Source organism: Paramormyrops kingsleyae, chromosome 23 (genome assembly GCF_048594095.1).
Source record: "Paramormyrops kingsleyae isolate MSU_618 chromosome 23, PKINGS_0.4, whole genome shotgun sequence".
Classification (NCBI taxonomy): Eukaryota; Metazoa; Chordata; class Actinopteri; order Osteoglossiformes; family Mormyridae; genus Paramormyrops; species Paramormyrops kingsleyae.
This window is the reverse complement of record NC_132819.1, coordinates 25,128,378-25,153,561: the sequence shown is the minus strand read 5'-3', so window position 1 is coordinate 25,153,561 and position 25,184 is coordinate 25,128,378. Positions and strand designations below refer to the sequence as shown.

Genomic DNA, 25,184 nt, shown 5'->3' with positions numbered 1-25,184 from the left:
ACATCCCTGTGGAGTCTGGTTCCTCGCAATGTTTCCTTCTGGGTTTTATGTCATTGTTACCTCAGGCCCAGGATTTTGTGAAGTGTCGTGACAATGCTCTTTATTATAAGTGCTATATAAATAATATTGAACTGAATTACACACCCTCAAAACACTCTGACCACTTAAAGTGAATTGGACATACCAAAAGCGGAAAAAAAAAAAAACTCTTCCCAGACAATAAAATACTTCTTTCTGTGGTTTCCTCAAGGTGCACCAATCATCTAAGAGCAAGGAAGCAGGCTTTGATCTCCAGAATGATGCATTAGCTAGCAAACTGGTTTATGGGAAGATGCTCAGGCAATACAGTGGGCTAGCTCTTAGAGGATGACCTGCAGCACAGGGTTGTCCAGACAGAGGAAATCAAGGGAACCTTGCTAGGCCTTCTGTGACTGTCAGCAAATCTCCAGCACGTAAGCTAGACATTGACATTCTGTAATGTAACAGGTGTGCCACCAGAAATAGACAGCTTGCAGGGAGAGACAGCGAACGGGCACCAGCGTAAAAATGCGTTTCGGAAAACCTGAGTGAAGCTCAATAAAAAGCACAAAAGACTGTACAGGATGACCAGGGAAAAAATAGTGAAAGGAACTGAAAGGCTGGGAAACCGTTTCTTTACAGGAAATAAGAACAGCGAGTACAAGGGTCTGAAGTACAATATTTAATTCATGAAGGGAAAGTAAAAAAAAAAATTACGCTTAAAAAATGCATCTGTGAATAACTCTATGAACCACGTGTTATGGATGCAGACAGGCAAAAACGAATCGCGCCAACATGCAGAACGCCATCACCTCGCGGTCCTGCAGCTGAGCTCAGTACAACGCTAGTCCCACAACGTTCAGTGTACTGCATGACCACAATTCATCCATGAAAAAATGGTGATGGAGTTCAGTGAAAGCAGACTTAACCTAAGCGATGCTGAGCGCAGTGTGTCCTGCTCGCATCTATTTACACTACAGGAGTCTATGACCTGGCCACCTGTACTATCTTGTGCTCTCAGTTCTCATCTGCTAAGATTAAAAAGGAAAGGTCTCGGTTGCAGATAAAAATGTCAGAACTGTGTTCTGACAATTAACGCAGCAGACCTACAAGTTAAAAACAGGGGGCTCGTGTTGGAGCTTTCAGTGACAGAGTCCAGGGGATGCCTAGGAACTGCTCAGGAGAGCAAGACCCGGGTCAGGGCCGACTTCGGGGCAGGCCTCCAGGCGCGCCAGCCTGCTCTGCTCCAGGGCGATGGCCTCAGCTGAATGTTTACATTTCTCTGAGCCGCACTGGCAGGTGAAGTACTTGCTCTTGATGTCCCAGAAACGATCTCCGTAGTCAAACCTGGAGTTCAAAAAAAACAAACACACACACACATACGTTTCTCTGCTGGTCAGCATTGAAAATTCACTGAACCCTCAACGACCAGCTCGTCATTTGGCCTTTGTCACAGGTCACAGGCACCTCAACCGTCTGATACCATATTGTGAGAAAACAGGCACTCACCCCAACTCCTGTCCCGTCAGAATGTCACGGGAGCTGAAGAAGGCAATGCGCGGAAACCGCAGGTCTTGGTGCAGCATGAATACGCGCACCGGGATTATGTTGGGATCACACAGGTGGTTAATGAAGCGGCTGATGTTGCCATAATAGCGCGCATCGATGCAATACACCTCCCCGTCCTGTAGGGGACAGCAGATAAAACATGAATATGTTTAATTGACGAGGAGTAGCTGAGGATGGGATTGTGGCAAAGGTGAAGGAGAGAGAAAAGCCATATTAAACAGAAATTAAAGACAAGGATAGAATTACAGAAATGTTAAAGGTTAAATAAGCAGGTAAACTAAGTTACAAATCCATATATAATTGATGGGTACCTTGTTGTCCAGGTCAAAAAGATAAGAGTCATCTTCTCTTACATCAGCCTCCGCATCAGAAATCAATTCTCCTACATATCTAGGCACACAAAGTATATTTTAAATCTCTCTCTCTCTCACACACACACACACACACACACACACACACACACACACACACACACAGTAAGCACTGTGTGTGTGTACACATGAACACAAAAGTGTTTAAAAAGAACACACTAGACCAGGAATGGTCAATGTTATCCGCAAAGGGCTGGTGTATATGCAGGTTTTTGGGGTAACCTTTAGGTGAGCTGGTCAAACCCAGGTGTGAGGACTCCTCAGCCAATCAGTCCTCTAATTAGTAATCTACTTGGGTATTTGCAGTGAAAACTCACATACACAGCAGCCCTTTCTGGGTATGATTGCCCACCCCTGCACTAGACAAACAAAAAACTTGTGCGTGTGTGCACGCGTTTGACTTCACAACGGGTAAACGTTTTTCACTTTCAGTATATCATTCAATAAATTGCATGTTAAATTCAAAACGTTATGTTAATGATTTTGCCCAACTGTAGGCTAATGTAAGTGTTCTAAGCATGTTTAAGGTTGGATAGGCTAGGCTATGATACATGTTAGGTTAGTTGTCCTGTATTAAAATGCATTTTCACCTTAAATTTTCGCCATACCATCATATATACAGCCTCTCCCCAGGTTACATTTTACATTTAACTTGGATAAACATACATGCGTGACTTCATAAACCCTTACTAGACGGTCTACATTTCTGCTCCCTCCCAGTTCCCCAGCCAATCAACACTGAATACTTGGTACAGATGTGTTGGGAGCTGGGAGGGAGCAAAACGTGGACCATCTGGGGGACCCCAGGACTGGGTTATGGTGTATGAATGACCAGCCTAGCTGAGAGCCAGACCTCAAAACATACTGCCTTTGCACAGCTGACAGGCAGACAGACAGAGACAGGCAGACAGACAGAGACAGGCAGACAGACAGGCAGGAAGACAGAGACAGACACAGACAGACAGGCAGACAGACAGAGACAGACACAGACACAGACACAGACAGAGACAGACAGGCACAGACAGAGACAGACAGGCAGGCAGACCCAGACAGACACAGGCAGACAGAGACAGACAGGCACAGACAGGCAGACAGACAGAGACAGGCAGACAGACAGGCAGGAAGACAGAGACAGACACAGACAGACAGGCAGACAGACAGAGACAGACACAGACACAGACACAGACAGAGACAGACAGGCACAGACAGAGACAGACAGGCAGGCAGACCCAGACAGACACAGGCAGACAGAGACAGACAGGCACAGACAGGCAGACAGGCACAGACAGAGACAGACAGGCACAGACAGAGACAGACAGGCGCAGACAGAGACAGACAGGCAGACAGAGACAGACAGGCAGACAGAGACAGGCAGACAGAGACAGGCAGACAGAGACAGGCAGACAGAGACAGGCAGACAGAGACAGAGACAGGCAGACAGAGACAGGCAGACAGAGACAGGCAGACCCAGACAGAGACAGGCACAGACAGAGACAGACAGGCACAGACAGACAGGCACAGACAGAGACAGACAGGCACAGACAGACAGGCACAGACAGAGACAGACAGGCACAGACAGAGACAGACAGGCAGACAGAGACAGAGAGACAGACAGGCAGACAGGCACAGACAGACAGGCAGACCCAGGCAGACAGGTGGGGAGACAGACAGACAGGTGGGGAGACAGACAGACAGGTGGGGAGACAGACAGACAGGTGGGGAGACAGACAGACAGGTGGGGAGACTGACTCGCAGATGAAGCTTCCCTGAGGGATGTCCTGTAGGGCTCTCACACCCCAGCCCATCTTCTCGGTGCGGTACAGCTGAAGACGCACCCTGCGGGGGAGGAGGGCGCACAAAGGAAATGGCATGCAAACACGGTAACATTTCAAAGTAAATGGCGATTCAGGAACAACATCTATTCATGCAAAAGGCAGAGGACGTTATGCACCAGGAGGAAGACAGGGCAACGTAATGGCCAAACTCATTGAAGAAACAGTAAATCCCAGAAATACTACAGTTAACATTGGTCTGACAGACACGGGGGTTGATTACGACCCCCCCCAAACCCCTCCCCCGGGACATCTCATTAGGTGGCAACAGCCAATCAGGCAGCAGTGGGGCTCAGAATCACAGTGGGGAGAGAGACTCCAGATTGAAGAACAGATGTCCGGGGGGTCAGAAGAGTCTTACTTGATGCCTGCTTGGACCACCCTGTTCTTGCACGTGCGATAGCAGGAGCAGGCCAGGTTGCACTCAAAGATGAGCGGAGGTTCGATCTTATTGAACTCTTGGAGAAGCCGTCGGTCCTGATGAATGAGGAAGGCATCTGTCACATGAAGGCACATGCCACAAGTCTATGACCTCGCCATGAGTGGCATGCAGGGAGCACCATGGGACTGACAGCTTCGGGCTGCTGATGAGAGAATGGAAGCACCTATGGTCTGGTGGGCGGGGCTTACCTTGTCGTACCAGCAGCGGATACTGAGCTGTCCACACAGGCAGTTACTGGAGGAGCAGTCATCTGTGCAACTGCAATGCTGAGAGACAGAGACAGACAGAGAGAGACAGACAGAGAGAGAGACAGAGACATACGGACAGAGAGAAAGACAGAGAAAGACAAAGACGGACATCAAAAGAGAAACAGAGGAGACAGAGAGAAAGAGAGAGGCAAGCAGGCAGACAAACAGAGAGAGAGACAGACAGTGACAGAGGGGAGAGAGAGAGACAGAGTGATAAAATGTACTCCTTGAAATGCTTTCGTTATAATCAGGAAAAACATGTTTGACATACTGACAGAAATACGGCAGTCAATATGTGACCAGCTGATATATTTCTATGGCAGCAGAAGTATTGCTGATTATGAACGCCTGCTAATCCACTCCTGAACATAGAAAGATTCAAAGATGGTGGGGAAGGAACCTGTAAGTGTGTGATATTGCGGTCTATGTTCATGGCAGAGGTCTCGCAGTTCTCAGAGATGTACTTGTAGTCAGAGGGACATCCTTCCTCATCCACCCCATTCACGCAGGGTATGGGCACGTTCTCGTATCCCTGGGCAACGTCGCTGGGACACAGGAAGTGAGCACACAAATCAGCTTCCACAATGCTGAGAACCGGGTTCTACTCTAAATAAGTGTAATATGACAAATTCAAACCTACCTGCATATGATCTTTTCTGTGCGCAAAATGCGATTGGCTATCCCCTTCCGCAGCTTCCTGTTGATCTGGAGCGACACCCAGACTGGCGAATCACATCGTGCCAAAGAGAGGGGGGTGTCCCCCTCCCGATTTTTAATGTCGATTTCCGCCCCCCGTGAGAGGAACAGCCTGATTAGAAAACAAAAAAGAGCATTTATTTAAAACCCTGGTGTCCCGAATGTAAAATGGTGCAGGCGTTTAATAAGGTATCACATCTATTCTGCTTCGGCAAAATTGGAATCAGTCTCCATTCTGTCAATAAAGCTTGTTTTGAATTTTTAACTGGTCGTTCCGTCGACTCACGTGACGCAGTCCAGGTAGCCCTCGCGGGATGCTATGTGCAGCGGGGTGTCCCCGTGTACGTTGACGGAGGATAGGGGGCAGCCAGCATTCAGCAACAGCTCGGCGATCTCCACACTGCCAGCAAAGGAAGCCCAGTGCAGACACACGTTCATCTCCTAAGGGGAGAGAGGGGGAGAGAGAGAGACACGGGGAGAGAGAGAGAGAGAGACGGGGAGAGAGAGAGAGAGAGAGAGAGAGAGAGAGACGGGGAGAGAGAGACGGGGAGAGATCCGGTCACCTGATACACCACCTAGGCCATGTGCCTTTCCAAAGCTTTTAATAGCCCAGTTACATTTCACCATTTTGTTCAGTTTATGCACCTCACTCAAACGTACAACAGCAAGATTTCCTAGACACACAGACAGTTCTCAACTGACTTAAGTAATACGTTCCAAAAACAATTCAATTCAAATTTTATGCAAGTCCAATTTACCTTCCCATGCCATTAATGTTTTTATATATAAAAAAAAAAACATTAGCCAAAAATATATTACTAAGTGCTAGAACATACTAATACTTTGACTAGTACCACTGAAAAGTCTGGACATGCTTACCAATAAAAAGGTTTATATGTACTATTCTGTACATTTTACAATAATTCTAAAGACATAGAATTACACACTGACCAAAAAAGTATTCATTTCAAGAATGCATTGCTTTAAGCCAGTGCTGGAAGCGGCGATATGAAGTCGAACGCACCCAATTTCTACTGTGTTTAGGTCAGGTGGCCAGGTCATGTGACACACTTTCACTCTCCTTTGTAGGCATCTTGGCGTGTCCAAACTTTTGACTGATACTGTATATTATGTAACTAGCTTCACCATTTTGTGTGTCACATGTAAGGAGGACGATTTTCATGCCACTGACTTTGTCATTGAGGGTGACGTCCGCGCCCCGATTCAGCAGCGCCCGGATGACGGCGATGTGTCGGTGCTCCGCGGCCCAGATGATGGGGGTCCAACCTCCACTGTCCTAAAAACGGAGAGATGGGTCACGAGAGCTTAGCGGCAGCCTGAGCCAGCAGCACTGCAAAGTCACAGGGGCGACGCGAGCACAAACACGAGCACATACACGAGCAAACACGAGCACATACACGAGCACGCACACCAAAACACAGACAGCCATAGATACGCAGAGGAAACACACTGACTTGTTGGCCGGGGTCGCCCTGCCAAGAGCCCAAGCGCGACCCTCTGCCCCTCGCCCCCACCTGTGCGTTGATGTCAACTTGTCCTGTTCCTAGGAGGAGATTTACAATGTCCAGGTTGCCCAGTTTGGCTGCGTGGTGCAGCCCAGTAGAGCCATCGTCCTCCTGAAAAAAAGGGATGGAGGCAGGAGGTCCGAATCAGAAGGGCCGAGGAAATACTGATGTGTCGCTGAGAGGGTTAGGAAGCTGTCTAATCAGATGGTCATCGGTTCAAATCCTAAAGTCAGCCGAGTGATTTCACCACTGGTCCCTGAGCAAGACCCTTAATCCCCAAGTTGCTCCAGGGACTGGATAAAAGTGTCTGCTAAATGAATAAAAAAGTTACTTGAAATACTTAAGTCGGCCCTATATTAAAGTAAGATTTTGTGATCCCTGTGAATGTGTTGACTTATTTGTGAAATCTTCCATAACCATGGCCTAACAGCACTTAAAGCAGCTGCGGGGGCCCCCGGCTCACCGTGTGATAGACGCAGGCCCCGCTCTGGATCAGGTAACGCACCACCTCCACGTGGTTGTTAATGATGGCTTCCAGCAGGGGCGTCCTCAGCGATTTGTCCGGGGTGTCCACTTTGGCACCTGCCTGCATGAGGACGCGAACCGAACGAAACAGCTGTGGATCATGACACAGGGATGCTACCATTGTCAAGCTAATTAAGTGAACAATATGTTATACATTTAGCGATTTTCAGGGCACTTTTCTATTAATAATAATAATAATATTATTATTATTGTTATTATTATTATTATTATTATTATTATTATTAACAATAATAATAATACTTTATGTTCACAAAGGGCAACCACCCGTAGCGGCGCCCAGGGAGCTGGGAGTTAAGGGCCTTGCTCAAGGACCCACAGACGTGCTGAGGCCGGGTTTGAACCGGTGACCTTCTGATTACAGGCACACAGGCTTAGCCCACAGAGCCACACGCTGCCCCAAGAAAGCAGCGCAATGTCTGCAGACCTGCAGACTAGTAACCACCGCAGCCTACTAACTACATACAAGTAACAGGATTTGTATCGATTTATAAACATGTCAGACACTTCCTGTAGGCTGCTGGGATTTCAGACTGGTGAGGAGGAATCAGGCCTCTCGTGTGAAAATGCACATTAGCGCCGCAGTGACTCAAACCAAACACTAGGGGGGGGTCACCTGTATAAGCAGGTAGCAGATCTCCAGGAAGCCCCTCTGGGCGGCGGCGTGCAGGGCGCAGCGGCGGTTCTGAGAGTCCGACTGATAGGCTGGGTCGATACCCTCCACTGGCAGACAGGAGAGGGGGGGTGAGTAATGCTGGGGACCGTGCTGGAGACGGGTGAAGGAGCGACATTTTGTACTCACGAAATTCTGGGTGGCTTTGTGTCAATAAAGGAATTCAATCTCCCCCCTCATCACCACCCAAGTATGGCTCATGGAGTTTTGCTTCATTTATTTATTTATTTTAAACAGAATAAATCAATCAGATTGTAGAGGAGGTGGGTCTAGAGGACTAGAGGAGGCGAGATCAACCAAGCAGATGTCATACTCCCATCTCCTCTAGTTGTTTGGACCCACTTCCCCTACAATCTGATTGGTTATCCCTCTGAACCAATCATTTTCCTTCCATTTTGCCGTCAGAATATTTTTGCAAAACTCCCATGAGACCAATGTGCAGATAGAGCCATGAGAGGACAGGACTCACTGAGCATGAGCAGCACTCTTTGTACTTCACCCTGTTTGGTCGCTGGGTAGAGCTGACGAGGGTGAAACCTCAGCTTCTTCCTCCTGACCAATCAGAATGAAGCACCAGGTCAGAACCGCTCATCATTTCATCCCGACACACTGATGCTACATTCGGCAGCTGGGGAGAAGGAGGTGGCACAGCTCTCCATTTACCTCTCTGTGTCCTGGTTCAGTATAGCCTTCTGCAGCGCCGCCCTGCTGGCACCTACAGAAAGTGCGCTGGGGCATATGGGCTTTCCATTCGGCAAACAGAGAGAGGGCCCCACGCTGTCCACTCCGCTGTCCCCCGGCAGGGCTACGTCTACACTCCCCCCCGCACCTGACTGCTGCTGCTCGGGGCCCCGCCTCACTTCCCCTCGGCCACGCATCCGTGCACTGGGCGGGGTGGGGAGAGAGACAGACAGAAAACCTGTCATGTGATCCCAGTTACCACAGGACACAAAGAACCACAGCTGACCGACACTGCATGTGTAAATATTCATACACACCAAACTGAGCTTTAAACTATAGACACTGCAGTGTGTGTGAAAGTGCCAGGAAGGTGGCTGTTTGAGACCCTGGAACCACCACGTCTGGCACCAACAATCACACCACATTAAAACCCACATGGAACAGGCAGCCCAGCCATTATGCTGCTTAAGGGAACAAAAAACTGAACCTCCTGACCCAGACTGTGAGCCGTTTGCTTTGGTAGTTTGGAAGAGCAGGCCGCTGCCTTGACACTCAGGTATAACTTAATAAGCTGCCACTGAGTGCATAAGAAAGCAACAGGTTATAATGATTAAAATGACCAGCGTTAAATCATGGACGTGGTTATCAGCCACACCTGCACCTGTCATTCAGCACCATTTGCCATATGATCAATAATTCCTCCAAACAAAGGCCTCAGTTTAATGTGGGTTTGCATCCTCGTTTCATCATTTTTACACACAAAAAGCATCCCAAAGGTATACAGGTGGTTTTGGATAAATGACACCTAAACCCCAGCCCACCCACCTGCTCGGGGCCTCGGGTCTCCGCCCACTGCCGAACACCCCGGCCGTCACGCCGAGGGGCAGAGACGACGGGAGCGGGAGGGGCAGGGAGGGCGTGGTGGTGGAGGCGGACGCCGTGACGACGGCTGCCGAGGACGCGCTCGCCGGGGAGGGGGGGGGTATGGTGACCTCGCGGGCCTCGGAGGCGTCCTCGCCGCAGTGGGGGCAGAAGAGCATGGCGCCCAGGCCGAAGCCCCGATCTCTGCCCCCCCCCAGGACAGACACGCAGCCGCGGTGGAAGCGGTGAGTGATGCGTAGGTCGGGACAGCATTCCAAGAAGGTGCCCTAGGAAGGGGTGTAGAATGTTATTGTACCATGGCACTGCCCTGCCCCACCCATGGTACTGATCCACCCCACCCACCCCCGGCCCTGCCCCGCCCCACCCACCCCCGGCACTGCCCCACCCACCCACGGCCCTGCCCTGCCCCACCCACCCCCGGCACTGCCCCACCCACCCCCCTGCCCTGCCCCACCCATGGTACTGATCCACCCCACCCACCCCCGGCCCTGCCCCGCCCCACCCACCCACGGCCCTGCCCTGCCCCACCCACCCCCAGCACTGCCCCACCCACCCCCCTGCCCCGCCCCCATACCGTGATGCAGAAGTAGCCGCAGCCCGGGCAGCAGTGGTGCTGCACCATGTGGGATCGGTGATTCTCGCACAGCACCATGAGGGAGACCCTGCTGGAGGGCCGCATCGTCTCCCCCTTCACGATGGTGTTGGTACAGCCCACCAGCTGCCGTACCACACAGGCAGGGGTCCAATGTCACGATTAAAGCTTGTATACAGCATACATCACAACAGGTCGCCCCCTTTATCTGCCATTTACTTTAGTAACTTAGCAGACAACCTGGATGGCCGTGATCTACTTTATGTTTTGATAGCTTCTTGACTTACGCAGCTGGACTTTCGGTGGAGATTCAAATGACGTACATTAGCCTGGTAGCGTAAACCAGCACAGCTATATTGGAAGCTTATCGTCAGTCACTGGGTGTTTATCAATACCAGGCACGCAAAGAACATTCTTTTTGGTTCGTTCTCACAAGAACTTACAAGAACACGAGGATGCAGTGAATCATGGGATTGTTCTCATCTGGTGAGGATGCAACTGATGCATCCTTGACATTTGGGTGGGGCAAGAATGACATTCAGGGATTTTTACCATCCTTCTGTTCTTAGTATCGGAACTGTACTTGGGCAATGGAAAATGATGTGAAATCGGCATTGGAGAACACATGCACGGTCAAGGGCACATATTGATGAACTCCCACGTTACCTGACACCCTTTAAAGACAAAACGGGCTAATCAGAGTCTCGAACAGGCTTGTGAGCCTGGAAGTACAGCGACACTGGCCCCAATCCGGCCATATGTCCCCACCCTTACTCACCTCCCCGTTTATGCTCTCCGTGGCCATGCAGAGCCGCCCCCCCCGGCCACTCAGGCCATCCACACGGGGAGCCTCCATCCTGCAGCTGCACAAGGGCAGCTCTTCCAGGCGCTCCGTGTCCCCGGCCTCGCTGTCCTCTGCTGGTCGGGTGGGAACAGCACACATTAGGGCCATTCACACGCACATATCTGGACACAACGATGCACCGAAGTAGATGCCAAATATGCATAATTTCATTGCCTGTGTCTGAGTCAAGTGCTATTAATTCTACCTAAAACATTTATATGCCAGTTACGGTTATCAATGGCACACATGGGCATGTGGGAGAAGGTATAACCTTGGTGGGGAGAGAGAGTCAGGCTGTCGGCAGCGGAGATGTCGAGGGAGCCCAGGGGAACCTCCGTGTATTCACTGGAGATTCCAGCAGGTGGCGCTGCAGCTGGAGCAGAGGCTGCTATGGACACTACTGGGGAGGAAAAAGGCAATGTTTCAGCAGTCATAGGCAGAACAGGGACATTCACCTGATACCCACACAAACTGCAGCCAATGGGATCAATAATCTGTCACTTTCTTACCTTCCTCCATCTCCATCTCAGTCTCTTCCTCCCTCAGTCTCTCTTTCCTTTTCCTTCGCCCTGGCCTGGTCCACGGAGACTTGCCACCTTCTTTCCACTTCCCTGTTTGCCTCTCGGACCCCGAGCTCTACAGACAAACCACATTTGGCCGATAAGCAGACCTGGACCGCACGGAGAGACAGGCACACACGATGCCCAAATGCCACGGCACGTGGGACAGATGGCCTCCATTCTTGGGTGCGGGGGCTCATCCGCACTGCAAAACAATACAGATGCAGAAAAGCAGCTTCCAAAACCAGCAGGACTGAGACACCACAGCCAATATTATGTTGAACAACAGACAACTTATTTGTTATTTGCAACATGTGTGGCTCTGCAGGCTAAGATCAGATCTGATCTCTGATCAGAAAGGTCGCCCGTTCAAGCCCGGCTTTGGCAGAATATTCACATCTCTGTGGGCCCTTCAGTACGGCCCTTAAGCCCCAGCTCCATGGCTGCTACTGCAGGTGGCTGCCCATCACTGCCAAATTTGTTCTCACCTACATATGTGTCTGTGTGTCAGGGAGAGCAGGATGGGGTAGGCAAGGAGAGAATTTTCCCATGAGGATCAATAAAAGTAATATATTGTATAATGTAATATTATAAATTAACTTAATTAGCCAATGGTTTATCCAAAGTAACAATTTTACACGTTTCTACAGCTAGTTATTTTGCAGAAGGCACTGCAAACAGCACACCGTGTGGAACACAGACTGGAACACAGACCGACACCTCTTGAATTATGCCCTTAACTCTCTTTAGGGAGTCAGGCTGGTTTGTGTAACTTCCTGCAAGTAATCAGCTCTGTAGTAGCACACAGTTTCCCGACACTACGCTAATCAGTAGTGTTTTATGGTTGGCGATTCCCACCCCCCAACATGAGAAATCTACTCACACGATCAGACAAGTTTCCAGACTCCACATCACCTTCGCTCAAACGGGCCTCGATTGTTCCATCCCCAGACTGCAATGGACAGAGAAAAGGTGGATGGAGAATGTCAGGGGTGATGGAGAGAGGTAGACACCACGGAAGGACCCAGCGCATGACGCTCACAGGAGTTTAACTTACAGAACAACGTTCTGAGGGCAGAAGGAAAAATGACAGGTTCAGAGAGATAACCAATCAGATTGTAGAGGAGGTGGGTCCAAGCAACTAGAGGAGGCGGGATCAATCAATCAGATGTCTTCACTTTGAACCTGTCATTTTTCCTTCTGCCCTCAGACCATTTTTGTCCCATAAGTGCATAAGACAGGGATCCTTTAATTTGTAAAATGGGGGGGGGGTGACATTTTGTCAGGGGCCCCACAATTTCTAGGTATATCACAGGAAATTGTTGCATATCTGCCCATACTCAACTTCTGGATCAGTGGTCTGGGACTGAATAAAAATACCTCCATCCTAAAGCACAGAAAAAGACCTTGTTAGCACTACATGCTCATCAAGAGCCCGTAAAGGGAACAGGCATCACCTTGCTGTCAGAGTCCCCCCCCTCGGTGTCTTGGTAGTTGTACATAATGCCATCCCCATCCCAGGGCACCAGCCAATCAGCTTGCTGCTCTGTCACCGGCCCGGCCTTTGCCGGTGCAGGGGGAGTGTCCACCACCTGAAATATGGGGAGAGTAAAATGTCAATGCTGTATCTGTGCAACCAACTCACCACTTAAGTTTCTCAGATTATTAAAATCTGCAGGGAACAACATTTTATTTAAAAGATATTAATTTTGAAAATCTAAGAAAGCATAAGGTAGGAAAGACATATGTGGCACATTAAACATTCAGATGTGACTTAATTCTCATTTATTGTCCCCCCCCCCCAGCCTCAGACGCCCCCCATCAGACAGCGCTAACTCTCCACGATGTCCCCCCCCGGCCTCAGACGCCCCCCATCAGACAGCGCTAACTCTCCACGATGCTCCCCCCCCGGCCTCATACGCCCCCCATCAGACAGCGCTAACTCTCCACGATGTTCCCCCCCCCGGCCTCATACGCCCCCCATCAGACAGCGCTAGCTCTCCACGATATTGCCCCCCCAGCCTCAGATGCCCCCCTCCAGTCACCTCTACTGCTGCCTCAGCACCGTTTTCTGTCCGCTTGGTGGGCAGCGCCTGGGAGTCCGAATTGGGGCCCACTTTGCGTTTCTTCACTGCTGAAAACAAACAAGTGTCACAGACCTGCTCCATGTCGTTCTCCCTGGGTCCGGCCTCCTAGTGCCTCTCACAGGTACCTCACCTGTGTGGCTCACACCTCTCAGGCAGAACGCAGGGTCGAAACCAAACAAAAGGATGGCAAGTTTACCATCACATTTAAACAGTTCCAAAGCTGTTTAACCATCCCGACCTGCATCAGCCTCCGGGGCGGCACTGGAGTTAGGGTCCACTGGCTTAGCCGGCGCGAAGGGCGACTCCAAACACCTCCCCTGGAAGAGAAGGGAACGCTGGTAGGACCACAGCTTAGATGTAACTTCAGAACTAACCTGACTAGAACAGTAAAAAACTGATGCTTCACAATTAAATATCTTGAATGGAAAAGGGTTCCGGAGCATTCCATCAACCAGCACCAGGCTCTGAAAAAGTTTTTCTCTCCCAGACTACTCCCATCTACCCCATAAATGCTGAAAAACACTAATTTGCACTGCACTACTACGGTTATCTGCAATGTTTAAATGCACTGTTTACTTGTATTATTTAGACTGTCATTGCTGTTGTGGTACATAGTGTACTTATTAATCAATTTTCATTTTAATTCTTTTATTTTTACTTATTTCTTTAGTAATTCTCCACAATGCATATATCTTTCAGTGCTTGTCCCACAATTGTTGCTCCACAGGAACGCAATTTCATTTCACATGAAAAAACAAAGTGACTTGACTTGATATAACCAAAAGTGACGGACTCACCTGCGTCGGGGGCGGTCTGTTCATTGTTTTACGCGCCCGGTGGATTTTGGGCTGGGGGGCCACACACGTGACCAAGGAGCCAGGGGACGACGACGGGAACGGGGTTGCGACAGATTTACTGGCCGGACCAGAGAGGCTCATCTTTGCTCTGCCGGGTGACGAGGACAGCGAGGGTGACGAAGAGGAGGGAGGAAGAGTCTTGGCTGCATGGCCTGCGAAAGGTATCAGCAAAACACAGAGGTGAATGATGGGGTCGCTGTTCGGGAACTGACACACGGCACAGGACAACACGCAGAAATACCTGTCAGACCTTTACCCGATGCTGTGGCGGAGGCTCCAGATTTGCCCCCTTCCTCATCCTCCTTCACTCCTTCTTTCTCCGCCTCCTTCTGTGACGACAACAAGCCACCCATGGGCTTCGTCTCCGCGGGAACCACTGCTGTACCATACAGCTCACCTAGATGACACCGACTGTGAGCTTCAACAGTCATAAGCATGCTTGTCATCAATACTGAAGGAATCAGAATCAGGATCCATTTTTATAATGTTATTTTTTCACTAAACCACAACCCCACCAGGCTCAGCTGTCAGAGAACTCCCAAATATGAGATTAGGATGAATAAATGTGTTAACAATTACGGATGGATTCGAGAGTACAGCATAACTTTGGCTACTTATTACCCGTGCGACATACTCAGTAAACGGCGGCTGAAACACACACACACCGAACCCAAAAAAAAAAAAAATCACAAAAAAACTGAAAATGAAAGACGCAAATTATGCACGTTTGAATGTAATTTTTAAATGTAAAACTAGAACTTTACAATGTGATTTCGTCATCTTGTTTAAATCTCGAAATATACATTAGAAACCTTAAGAGTAATTACTGCCCCCACAGGTAAATACACGAGACTACAAATTGGGCGTCAGGCTGGTGTTAAACAGCGTCAAGCGAACGCCAGTGAAACGCCAATCAAACGCAGCTACAAAACGCAGGAAAAACACGTATGGCATTCAGAGGGCGTTCATTTCGAACATCCGTGTGGACGAGGCCTTCATGTGCTAACTGTGGAACCCAACCTTTGAATTAATGCCCATTATGAATTATAACACTCATTCACCAGAATGAGTAATCACCCAAAATATATAATAGTGCATTAAACCAGGATTGTTCAAATATTAATCAGTATTAATAAAGAACAAATGATGGCATAGCACAGCGTTTCTCAACTCAGTCCTCGGGAAGCACCAAACGGTCCACGTTTTCGCTCTCTCCAAATTCCTGGCAATTGGGAGAGAGCAAAAATGTGGACCGTCTGGTGCTCCCCGAGCACTGGGTTGAGAAACCCTGGCAGAGCAGATTGTTAAAAACCTATCTGCATTGACATTTTACTGGAGTCTTATGTTCCTTCAAAAAATGTCAAGACACATGGTTTCCTGGAAGACCTAAACTAGCACATCCAACCTCTGACCTGCTCAGTCTTCATCTGCTATCCCTTAGGTAAAGAGGTGGACATTTCAGGTCCAGAAGGTAAGAGCCCAGATCAAGATTTTGCTTCAACCAACCAGTTGAGCATAAACGGACAGAGTCACAGAGTACTCAACTGGTTGGTTGAAACAAAGTCTTGGTCTGGATTTTTACTATCTAGACCTGAATTGTCCACCTCTGCTTAGGTAGGGTCTCATCAATACTGGATACTTGTATGCTTTGCATAGCTCTTGCTTCAATGCTAACTTGCACCTCTTACTGGTCCCTCATTGGAAGCTCATCCTAGCTGCACTTATACCTAGTTGGCTCCTTGACAGCTATAGGTTTGTGATGTGCTATCCACCTCCTATTTATGTCCCTTTATGTTTTAATGTTGTGTCAGCTGAGAATTTAAATAGGCCGTGGATCCTTGCCTGCATTCGTCTGTAGTGTCGGTGTTACAACATTCGGATCTGGCTCTGCTACCTTGTCTTCAGATGGTACCTTGTCTTTCAGGAGGCCCTGGAAGAAGAGGGTGCCAAATATCAGGCACAGTGACATAGCGATTAAAACTCAGGAAAATGTGGCCACGTTGCTTCGGCATAAGGAGAAAGAAAACATTCAGGTGGTCTGCCCGTCACTCAATAAAACCTTATTAGGAAGTATGTGAGGAAAACAGATCGGTACGGCAATCAAAACCCCAGATTCTAACCAGGACTCACTTGAGTGATTTAGAAAATTGTTTAAACACAAAGCCAGTTTAATAAGATAATATAGGCTACCAGACACTGGCACAGTGGTACATAAACCATTTGCTAATACAGTAAAACCTCGGATTGCGAGCATAATTTGTTCCGGAAATGTGCTTGTAATCAAAAGCACTCGTATATCAAAGCGTATTTTATGATTAATACAAAACAAAGTAAAAATGCATTAAACAAATTAACCTGCACTTTACCTTTGAAAATCTGTCAATCTGTCGTGGCTGCTGTGAGGGAGACGAGAGAGAGGAGCGGAGGAGAGTTAATTTGTATAACTAACAGAATCCCTTTTCTTTTTGTGCAACTTTAATAAGGATCCTATCTAATGACTGTTGCTTTTGCCTCCTTTTGAGGATTTCGCGAAAATGTGACATTGCATCGTCATTAAACAAATTCATCGTTCGCACTGCTACAGCCTTATTCGGGTGGAGCTTTTCTACACTATTTTTCACTCTTTCCCACATTTTACACATCTCCCTAATCTCATTTGAAGTGAAGGATTCCTCCGTATTTTTCTCCACCTCCTCAGACGAGATCTCCTCCATAACCTCTTGCTGTTGCTCGCGACGCAGATCCATCAGTTCGTCGGTGGTCAGCTCCTGGCCATGCTCCTCCACCAGCTCTTGAATATCTTCCTCATTCACCTCCAGCCCCAAGGTCTTCCCCAAAGACACAATCTCATTGACAACTGGTGGCTCCTGTTCATGAGCAAACCCCTCAAAGCCATGTCCAAGAACACAATCAGACCACAGTTTTCTCCAAGCAGAATTGAGGGTTCTCTTGGTGACCCCATCCCAGGCTTTATCGATGATCTTGAGGCAGTTCACTATGTGGAAATGATTTTTCCAAAACTCTCGGAGGGTAAGGTTTGTTCCTTCAGTCACCTCGAAGCATTGCTGAAATAGAGCTTTGGTGTAAAGCTTTTTAAAGTTCGAAATGACCTGCTGATCCATGGGCTGGAGTAGTGGAGTGGTGTTGGGAGGAAGGAACTTGACCTTAATGAACTCGAATTCCTCCAGTAAGTCATCCTCAAGGCCTGGAGAATGAGCAGGAGCATTATCCATAACTAGCAAGACTTTGAGTGGCAGATTCTTTTCTAAAAGGTATTTCTTCACTGCAGGACCAAAGACCTCATTGATCCACTCAATGAACAAGATACGAGTGACCCAAGCCTTGCGGTTGGACCTCCACATAACGTTTAACTGGTTCTTCTGCACCCTGCATTTCTTGAAGGCTCGTGGATTCTCGGAATGATACACGAGCAGGGGCTTGACTTTGAAATCCCCGCTTGCATTAGCACACAGCAAGAGGGTGAGACGGTCTTTCATGGGCTTGTGACCGGGCATCGCATTCTCTTCTGCTGTAATGTAGGTCCTCTTTGGCATCTTTTTCCAAAAAAGCCCCATCTCATCGCAGTTAAAAACTTGCTGCGGCAGGTAACACTCAGAAACCATGAGCTTCTGGAACTCAACAGCAAACGCCTCAGCTGCCTTAGCGTCCGAAATCGCAGCCTCTCGGTGCCTCACAACACTATGGATGCCACTTCTCTTCTTAAAGTTATCAAACCATCCCCTGCTCGCCTTGAAGCCTTCGTTTTCTGTCGATGTACCTGGCAGTTTACTTACGAGGTCGGTGTACAAGGTCTTTGCCTTCTCGCAGATGAAGGTCTCCGTTACAGTATCACCTGCTAGTTGCTTCTCATTTATCCACACAAGAAGCAACTTTTCTACATCTTCCAGAACATGTGGCCGTTGCTTTGATACTCTCGTGACTCCTTTTGCTGCATCTAGCCCCCTTATTTCTTCTTTCTTCTTTAATATTGTGCAAATCGTCGACGTAGATTTGTTATAAAATCTTGCAATGTCGGCCACTCGCATACGTCGTTCGTGCTTCTCGATGATTTCCTTCTTAACTTCCACCGTAATCATCTCCTTCTTCTTACCGCCTTCCTTTTCAACCTTTTTCTTGATGGGGGCCATTGTTCCAGTACAGTTACTAAAGAAAAGTCACTATACTTGGACACAAATTAAATTGTTGAGAGAGAACTATCGGCTCAGATCACGTGACGCTCGGCACATGAAGCGTATACGTACTCGTATTGCAAGACCTCGCTCGTTTAAGTTAAAAATTCTTTAAAATTTTTGCTCGTCTTGCAAAACACTCGCAAACCAAGTTACTCGCAATCCAAGGTTTTATTGCACAGTGATATCCATGCGCAAGTTAATTCCGGCAGTGCATTTACAGTCTGCTGGACCAAAAATGATCGTTGCTGTCAAATATTATTTATCAATGTAGCAAGCAATACCACCAAATAAGTAGAAAAATACCATTTGGATGAAGGACAGCGCAGGGTTTTTGTGATTCACTGTCACAAAAAAATGATATACTATCAAAATGAACGCATACAAAATTGTACCAGGAAAAAGCGCATGCCCGAATTATTAGCTAAATGGGAAAACTGCTGCCAGACAAAAGAATAACGTTGTGTTAAAGACATCCACAGGACAAGCGCATCAACACCAGGAAAGTCAAGTGTGAAGCTAGCTAGGCACCAAGCAGCACCGCAATTCAAAGTACCTAGCTAGCTAATTAGCCAAAAATCCATTAACGGGCTAGCTGTCACAGCCCACCTCGGAACAGTTCTAAAGCACTGCAAAAAGAAAGTGCACGGACGGGCGCTAAAGTAAACAGGCGCAACAGTAAAGTAAAACGTGTGCGCCCTTTTTATTCATTATAGCCCCTACCTCGCCGGAGCGCTCATCCGCCGACATGATCTCTCGAGCCTCAGTGGGATAATCGGCTGTTACAGGCATGACGTATGTGCGTCGACGTTCTTTCCGCGCCCCTCACAACGCTGATTGGCTGTGGCTTCTAGAGCATGAGTATGACGTCGAGCGCCCATTCCTGCCACATGATGATGGGTGTCTATTAAAATAATACAAATAGTAAGTATTACCGAAAGTGTTGCAAATAAATACCTATCGGAGATAAATATTTTTTCGTAGTGTAACATTAGCCCTTTTCTGCTGTAATTGTTGTAACGATGCGCCTATTTTAAGCATCTGTAAATTTCACGGTATAGAGCACCTAGGGCTGTGTGTTGAATCAAGTTTTCTGTGAGCCGATTGAATCTAACAGAAACAAGAGGCTATTGTGTCGTTGAGAAGTAAAGGCATTTCCTTCTGAAAGTATTCATGCAATGCCGGATGAACTTGGAACGTTCCCGTGAAGCGCAGTGTACATCCTGGATGCCAATTCATACAGGCTAGGGTCAATTTCAAGTTGCTCAAACCACATCTCTTTGAATTAAGAGGGCGGAATCTACAAACTATTTACAGAGGTGGAGCATATTAGGGGCTTGGAACTGAATCCATAGATTTTCATAATTTTTTTTTAATCTCCATAGTGCACACAGAACGCTTATGTATATTCTAAATATTCTAAAGCAGATATTGTGTATTTTACCTAACGGTGAAAGAATAACATGCGCACTGAATGAAAAGTATCTCAAAATATTAGCATTTCAAACATGTCATTGTATATGATCCCCTATAATTTATTTCTGGCGTAGCTACACGAGAAGTGTCACCGTGTTGAATAAGCAGGGCGTGTGTATTAGTTGAGCACGGAGCGAACAGGGAAAGTTGATTATCTCGGCCGAACGTGGCCGTGAACGCGGGCGCCTTCCCCTTTAAGATGTGACCAGCTAGCGCGGTTCGCAGAGGAAGTATCCGTACAAACCAGCGAAAACTGGACCGAAGGAGAACATAAATAAAGCCATTCGGTACCCACGTTTACTCACAACGATGCGTGCATATTTCAGTTAACCGTTTTTGGGGAAGCCACGTTGAATAAAACTCGATTAATCGGAAAGGGGGATACTAATGGCTAGCCTGTGCTAGCCACCGACTCACGAAAAGTAACATTTGCCCCTCCGTGTGAAGCGTGTATCCGGTCAGCACTAAAACTGTTCGCCGAGTAAAGATTGTGAATATTAGGCACAATAACTGTTACTGATGTTTAGCTACTTTATAATATAGGAGGGTAAACTTAGGTTGGTAGATACAAGCGGTGGGATTGCATTTGTCGGCCGGGTCTCCAGATCGGTAGCTATTTCCCCTGTGGAGGTGGACAATATCGAAGAATAAAACGTCGTCGAGACAACACAGATTTGTAAAGGTAGGTAGGAATCCGTCCATAAGTACGGTAACTAATTATCTTCCGTGTTGACATTGGCGATGGTCTGGCCGGAGCTGCCCGTTTACCAGCACCCAAAATTTAATAATGCAGATAACGTGACTGTCTTTGTGTCTGAAGACGTGACGACCGTGGCCACCTGTACAATTCACATTAAAACATTTTGCGCTTTTCTCCGTCGTTTTTTTTTTTAGCTCGCTGCAATCTGGCCCAAAGTGATGAATGCTGAAATTGTAATGAATTTGATCCAAAGTGATGAATGAAGAATTTCTGCTCTATGATAAATATTACTCTAAAACTTTTAAAATGCAAGTTAGTCGTTATAATAAACGTGACGCTGTATTTTATTTTTTATTTTTTTGTCGTTTTGGTCAAAAACCGCTCCCACTCTTGCAATACTGATGTCAACAAGCACAAAGTTACGTGTTCTGGGATACCTACAATGAAACGTAGTAAATTTACGGGCAGTGCTTATGATAACGTCTGTATTGACTGAATGCTGTTTTCATTATTTGTATTAACATTATTTTCTCATACCTTTAAAGTAATGACGGCAATAATTATAGCAGAACTTCAATAATCCCCTTTTCCCTTGCAGCTGCAAAGTAGCATGGAATTGCTGTGTTTTCGATTACCGGGGCACGGCGATGCCACCTTGCAAAATATGAACTCCCTGCGGACGCGACAACATTTCTGTGACATCACCATAGTGGCGAGCGACCAGCAGACGTTCAGGGGTCACAAGGTTGTGCTGGCTGCCTGCTCCCCCTTTCTGAGGGACCAGTTTTTGCTGAACCCTTCATCTGAATTACAGGTACATCAAGCGACGTACGGACGCCGTCATGACAAAACGAGCAACTGGAAAACTTTGAATGTTAGCATAAATAATTTGAACTACTGTATAAATTCCAGAGTGATAGCTTGTAAACAATAGTATGCAAGTGTGTCTCGTGTGTTATTTATGTTAAAGAAAATATTGAACTATGCATCTGTAAGATATATTAATTGTTCATAGACATGGATAAATTAGATCTATGAGAGATCTAACACTGGACCTTTTAAACAACAAGACTATGGCATACAGCACATTACTCGACATTTATGACCCAGTTTAAAAATATTGATATCTGGATTGATTAAGTTACTCAGTTACGGAGTAAAACTTTTTAGTATCAGGTCCCTGGTTATGTGTTTGCTGTCATGATGCTTCTCGTCCACCAGGTGTCAGTGCTGCACAGTGCCAGCGTAGTGTGTCAGCTGCTTCAGTCATGCTATACCGGTATACTGCAGTTCAGCCCCAAAGAGATCGTCAACTACTTGACAGCTGCAAGCTACCTGCAGATGGAGAACGTGGTAGAAAAGTGCCGAGGAGCCCTAAGCCAGTATCTGCAGCCCAGGACCCCCAGTCCTTCTGGGGTTAGTCAAGCTTCATGCTGTTTACTCTACCAGTGTTTTCTGACACACATACAGAACATATCTGGTTTAGGTATAGCTGGGCCAAATACTGGTGTACTTCATGATATGTCTATACTCAATAACTAGTACATAATTTAGATAAGTGCCTGAGAATTTTTTTGTTCACTTATGTTCATTTTTGTTTCCTACTAGTATACCCATATTTATTTCTATTTCTCAGACCATAAAACTAGAAGAGAATCAGGCTATGCCAGATTACGAAAGTGGCCGACATCCTGTGCGCATCAGATCGCCACCCGCTGGCCAGTTGGGGTCAATGCAGCTTTCTAGCCACAGAAGCTCCCAGGCTTGTACTGACGCACACGTTCAGACTGGCTCGTGCAAAGATGACACACTTGATGAGAGTGTTTCTGTGCTCAAGGTAGATCTGTGTGTGTGTGTGTGTGTGTGTTTGCACACATTTGTTTTGGCTGGGTCTGTCAATTTGCATATAAAAATAAACCAAAAACATCCTTACATTCTCCAGTGCTGTACAGAATAGATATTGTGGTATTTTGTCAGATTTAAAACAGTGTAGATCAGGATATAGATACATCATTGATCGAGTAGGTTACACATACAAAAGACCACAATGCAAAATAATAATAAGAGGAAGAATAAAGAATTATAACAGTAATTAAGGATAATAATAATGATGAAAGGTAGTGGCAGTGCAATGTGCAAGGTGATGTGCAATGTGCAAGGTGATGTGCAAGAAAAATTGTTGCATGCTGTAAATAGTATAATACAGTAATACTATAAATACTATATTTACACATTGTATTAAGCTAGTGCTAGTGAATTTTCAGTAGTAAATGGAGTTTAAATAGTTAATTGTTTTTTAAGCATCTTGCAAACATACAATCTTCCTCTCCGTCCTACTGTAGGTAAAACCACCGGGTCCCACAGAGGAGTTTCATGAAGAGGAGGAAAGGGAGGACTATGAAGTATTTCAGGTCTGCATAGAGGAGGATGAAGAGGGAGATGAGGAGAAGCGTGGGGAGGAAGACGACGACGACGCCGTAGTATCGCTGGACAGCCATTTCCAGGAAACGGTTGCAGGAAGAGGGAAAACTGGTGATGAGGGTGAAGAGGAGATAGCAGAGCATGTGATTGGAAGAATGGAAAGAGAGGGGTATAGAATTTGGAGGAGAAGGCATGGGGAACAGCGGGGGGGCAGGGGAAGAGGGCTTCGCCACAGAAGACGCAACACCAACCGGGAAAGGGGGTTTTCAGGACCGCATTATCCCGACGACTGGCATATACCAACACCGGATGAGATAATGGGCAGCTTTGGACTGGTCCATTCTGATTTTAACCAAGGGGGGATTAAATCTGCATCGGTGGGGTACATATCCAGCTGTGACCTGGGGCAAAGTGGAGCAGAACAGCTTACGCAGGTTCCATATGGGATCAGCGATGCCCAGGGAGACCCTGTGGTCGAAGAGCAAGGTTTAGGGGACTCACCAGCTCATTTTAGACTTGAGGAAAGCGGCAGAGGTCAGGCCATGGGGCTGACGTCGGCCCGGGAAGAGTCCGAGTCTGTGGCAGTGGTGGGGTCCACCTCCTCCAGCGGGGGCCCTATTTCCTGCGACCCCTGCGGACTCACGTTTCCCTCAGCGGAGTCCCTTACCCTGCACGCCCGCTCCGTCCACCCCCTCTTTGTCTGCCCACGCTGTGGCAAGCAGTTCAACCACGCCAGTAACCTCAACAGGCACATGGCCGTCCACCGGGGCACCAAATCCCACCGCTGCCACCTCTGCCACAAGACCTTCACGCAGAAGTCAACACTGTGCGACCACATGAACCTGCACAGCGGCGAGCGGCCGCACCGCTGCTCCTACTGCCACGTGCGCTTCGCCCACAAACCCGCCCTGCGGCGCCATCTCAAGGAGCAACACGGAAAGACCACTGCCCAGAATTGTATGGAGGCCCAGAGGGAGAGGGACAGGGAGAGAGATGAGGGGGGGGTCTGACAGAGGGGTTGTTTCTGATTCATTCTCTTACTGGGTGCTCGCTTTAAAGCTCTGATATGGCAAGATTGGATTTCTGAGGAGGGCTGGGAGCAAAGCAACAATATGGAGAATTTGGATTGAAAAGGGGCTCTTGGCAAGGAGAGGAGCTGAATGGGTAGAGGACGACATGCTTTGGTCCGGTTACTCTGCGATTAGAAGGGATATTTCCAGTATGACTTCTTTAGATCAGAGATAATTATTTAGTTCCATTGGTCTTGATGGTGTTCTTCCACAACCAGACCAAAACTCAGTGCCAGGGTACCATTTGTGCAAGAATCTCAGTTGGGTTGGGAACAGACAGAAGTTCAACCCACATTTGAACATTGCTTGTGAAGAAGCAATCTGTTTTAACTCCAGGACGTTATCCGATAGTACAGGGATGTTCAGTCTTATCCAGAAAGGGTTGTTGGGTGTGTGGGTTTTTGCTGCAACTCCCTAATTAGATTAGTAATTGGAGGACTGTTTGGCTGAAGAGTCCTCACATCTGGTGTGAACAGCTGACCTAAAGGTTAAGGATAAGATTGCCCACCCCGCGATAGTAGAACCTGTGATGTTGGCCAAAGGTCGTAGGTTGGTTCCTGTTTGCCTTTTCATCTGTGATGTACAGTTAGGGGCTGGTTTTTAAGAAGGTTTAATGCCATTGTTTTAGTTTAGGTAAAGCACGTTAAAAAAGTTACAATGTGTTACTTCTGTCGTCAGTAATCTTAACAGAATTTGGTAAAATGAACACTGAAACGTACAAAGAGTAATCTACTGTAAAATTACTGTTACCTTCATGTCCTGTTTCCCCAATGCAGTTTGTCCATGTTTCATTGTTACTAAAATGGTCATATTCATGTTTGAAACATCTACAGGTAATTTTCTCGTTGTTGCAAACAGCTATATTTTTCATGTCTAATACGAACATTAAAACAATTTTGTTTTTTA

General features: G+C 47.4%; 2 protein-coding genes across 16 annotated transcripts; one reads left to right on the top strand and one right to left on the bottom strand.

The window, feature by feature from the left end:
* Positions 1-687: 687 nt before the first annotated feature.
* Positions 688-19,466, bottom strand: ehmt2 (euchromatic histone-lysine N-methyltransferase 2). Of its 13 annotated transcripts, none has more exons than XM_023809761.2 (29): positions 19,335-19,419; positions 16,788-16,817; positions 16,264-16,351; positions 14,663-14,818; positions 14,362-14,573; positions 13,803-13,881; positions 13,523-13,611; positions 12,935-13,069; positions 12,361-12,429; positions 11,427-11,553; positions 11,189-11,317; positions 10,852-10,991; positions 10,056-10,199; positions 9,425-9,747; positions 8,582-8,803; positions 8,388-8,470; positions 7,862-7,968; positions 7,166-7,288; positions 6,652-6,813; positions 6,369-6,473; positions 5,463-5,617; positions 5,121-5,288; positions 4,881-5,025; positions 4,421-4,498; positions 4,152-4,267; positions 3,708-3,794; positions 1,899-1,977; positions 1,528-1,703; positions 688-1,365 (listed from the first exon to the last, which is right to left on the bottom strand). In XM_023809761.2, exons 1-29 carry the CDS (start codon positions 19,401-19,403, stop codon positions 1,185-1,187), a joined length of 3,777 nt encoding a protein of 1,258 aa, XP_023665529.1. In that variant the 5' UTR covers positions 19,404-19,419; the 3' UTR covers positions 688-1,184. The 13 variants fall into 13 exon arrangements, with proteins under 13 accessions (XP_023665529.1, XP_023665530.1, XP_023665524.1 ...); XM_023809762.2 differs by having other exon boundaries at positions 16,788-16,814; XM_023809756.2 differs by lacking the exon at positions 19,335-19,419 and adding an exon at positions 17,112-19,315 and having other exon boundaries at positions 11,189-11,314.
* Positions 19,457-25,184, top strand: LOC111842791 (zinc finger and BTB domain-containing protein 12). 3 transcript variants are annotated; one of them, XM_023809770.2, is made up of 5 exons: positions 19,457-19,535; positions 21,386-21,601; positions 22,009-22,203; positions 22,424-22,624; positions 23,130-25,184. In XM_023809770.2, exons 2-5 carry the CDS (start codon positions 21,398-21,400, stop codon positions 24,216-24,218), a joined length of 1,689 nt encoding a protein of 562 aa, XP_023665538.1. In that variant the 5' UTR covers positions 19,457-19,535; positions 21,386-21,397; the 3' UTR covers positions 24,219-25,184. The 3 variants fall into 3 exon arrangements, with proteins under 3 accessions (XP_023665538.1, XP_023665539.1, XP_023665537.1); XM_023809771.2 differs by lacking the exon at positions 19,457-19,535 and adding an exon at positions 20,072-20,374; XM_023809769.2 differs by lacking the exon at positions 19,457-19,535 and adding an exon at positions 20,073-20,769.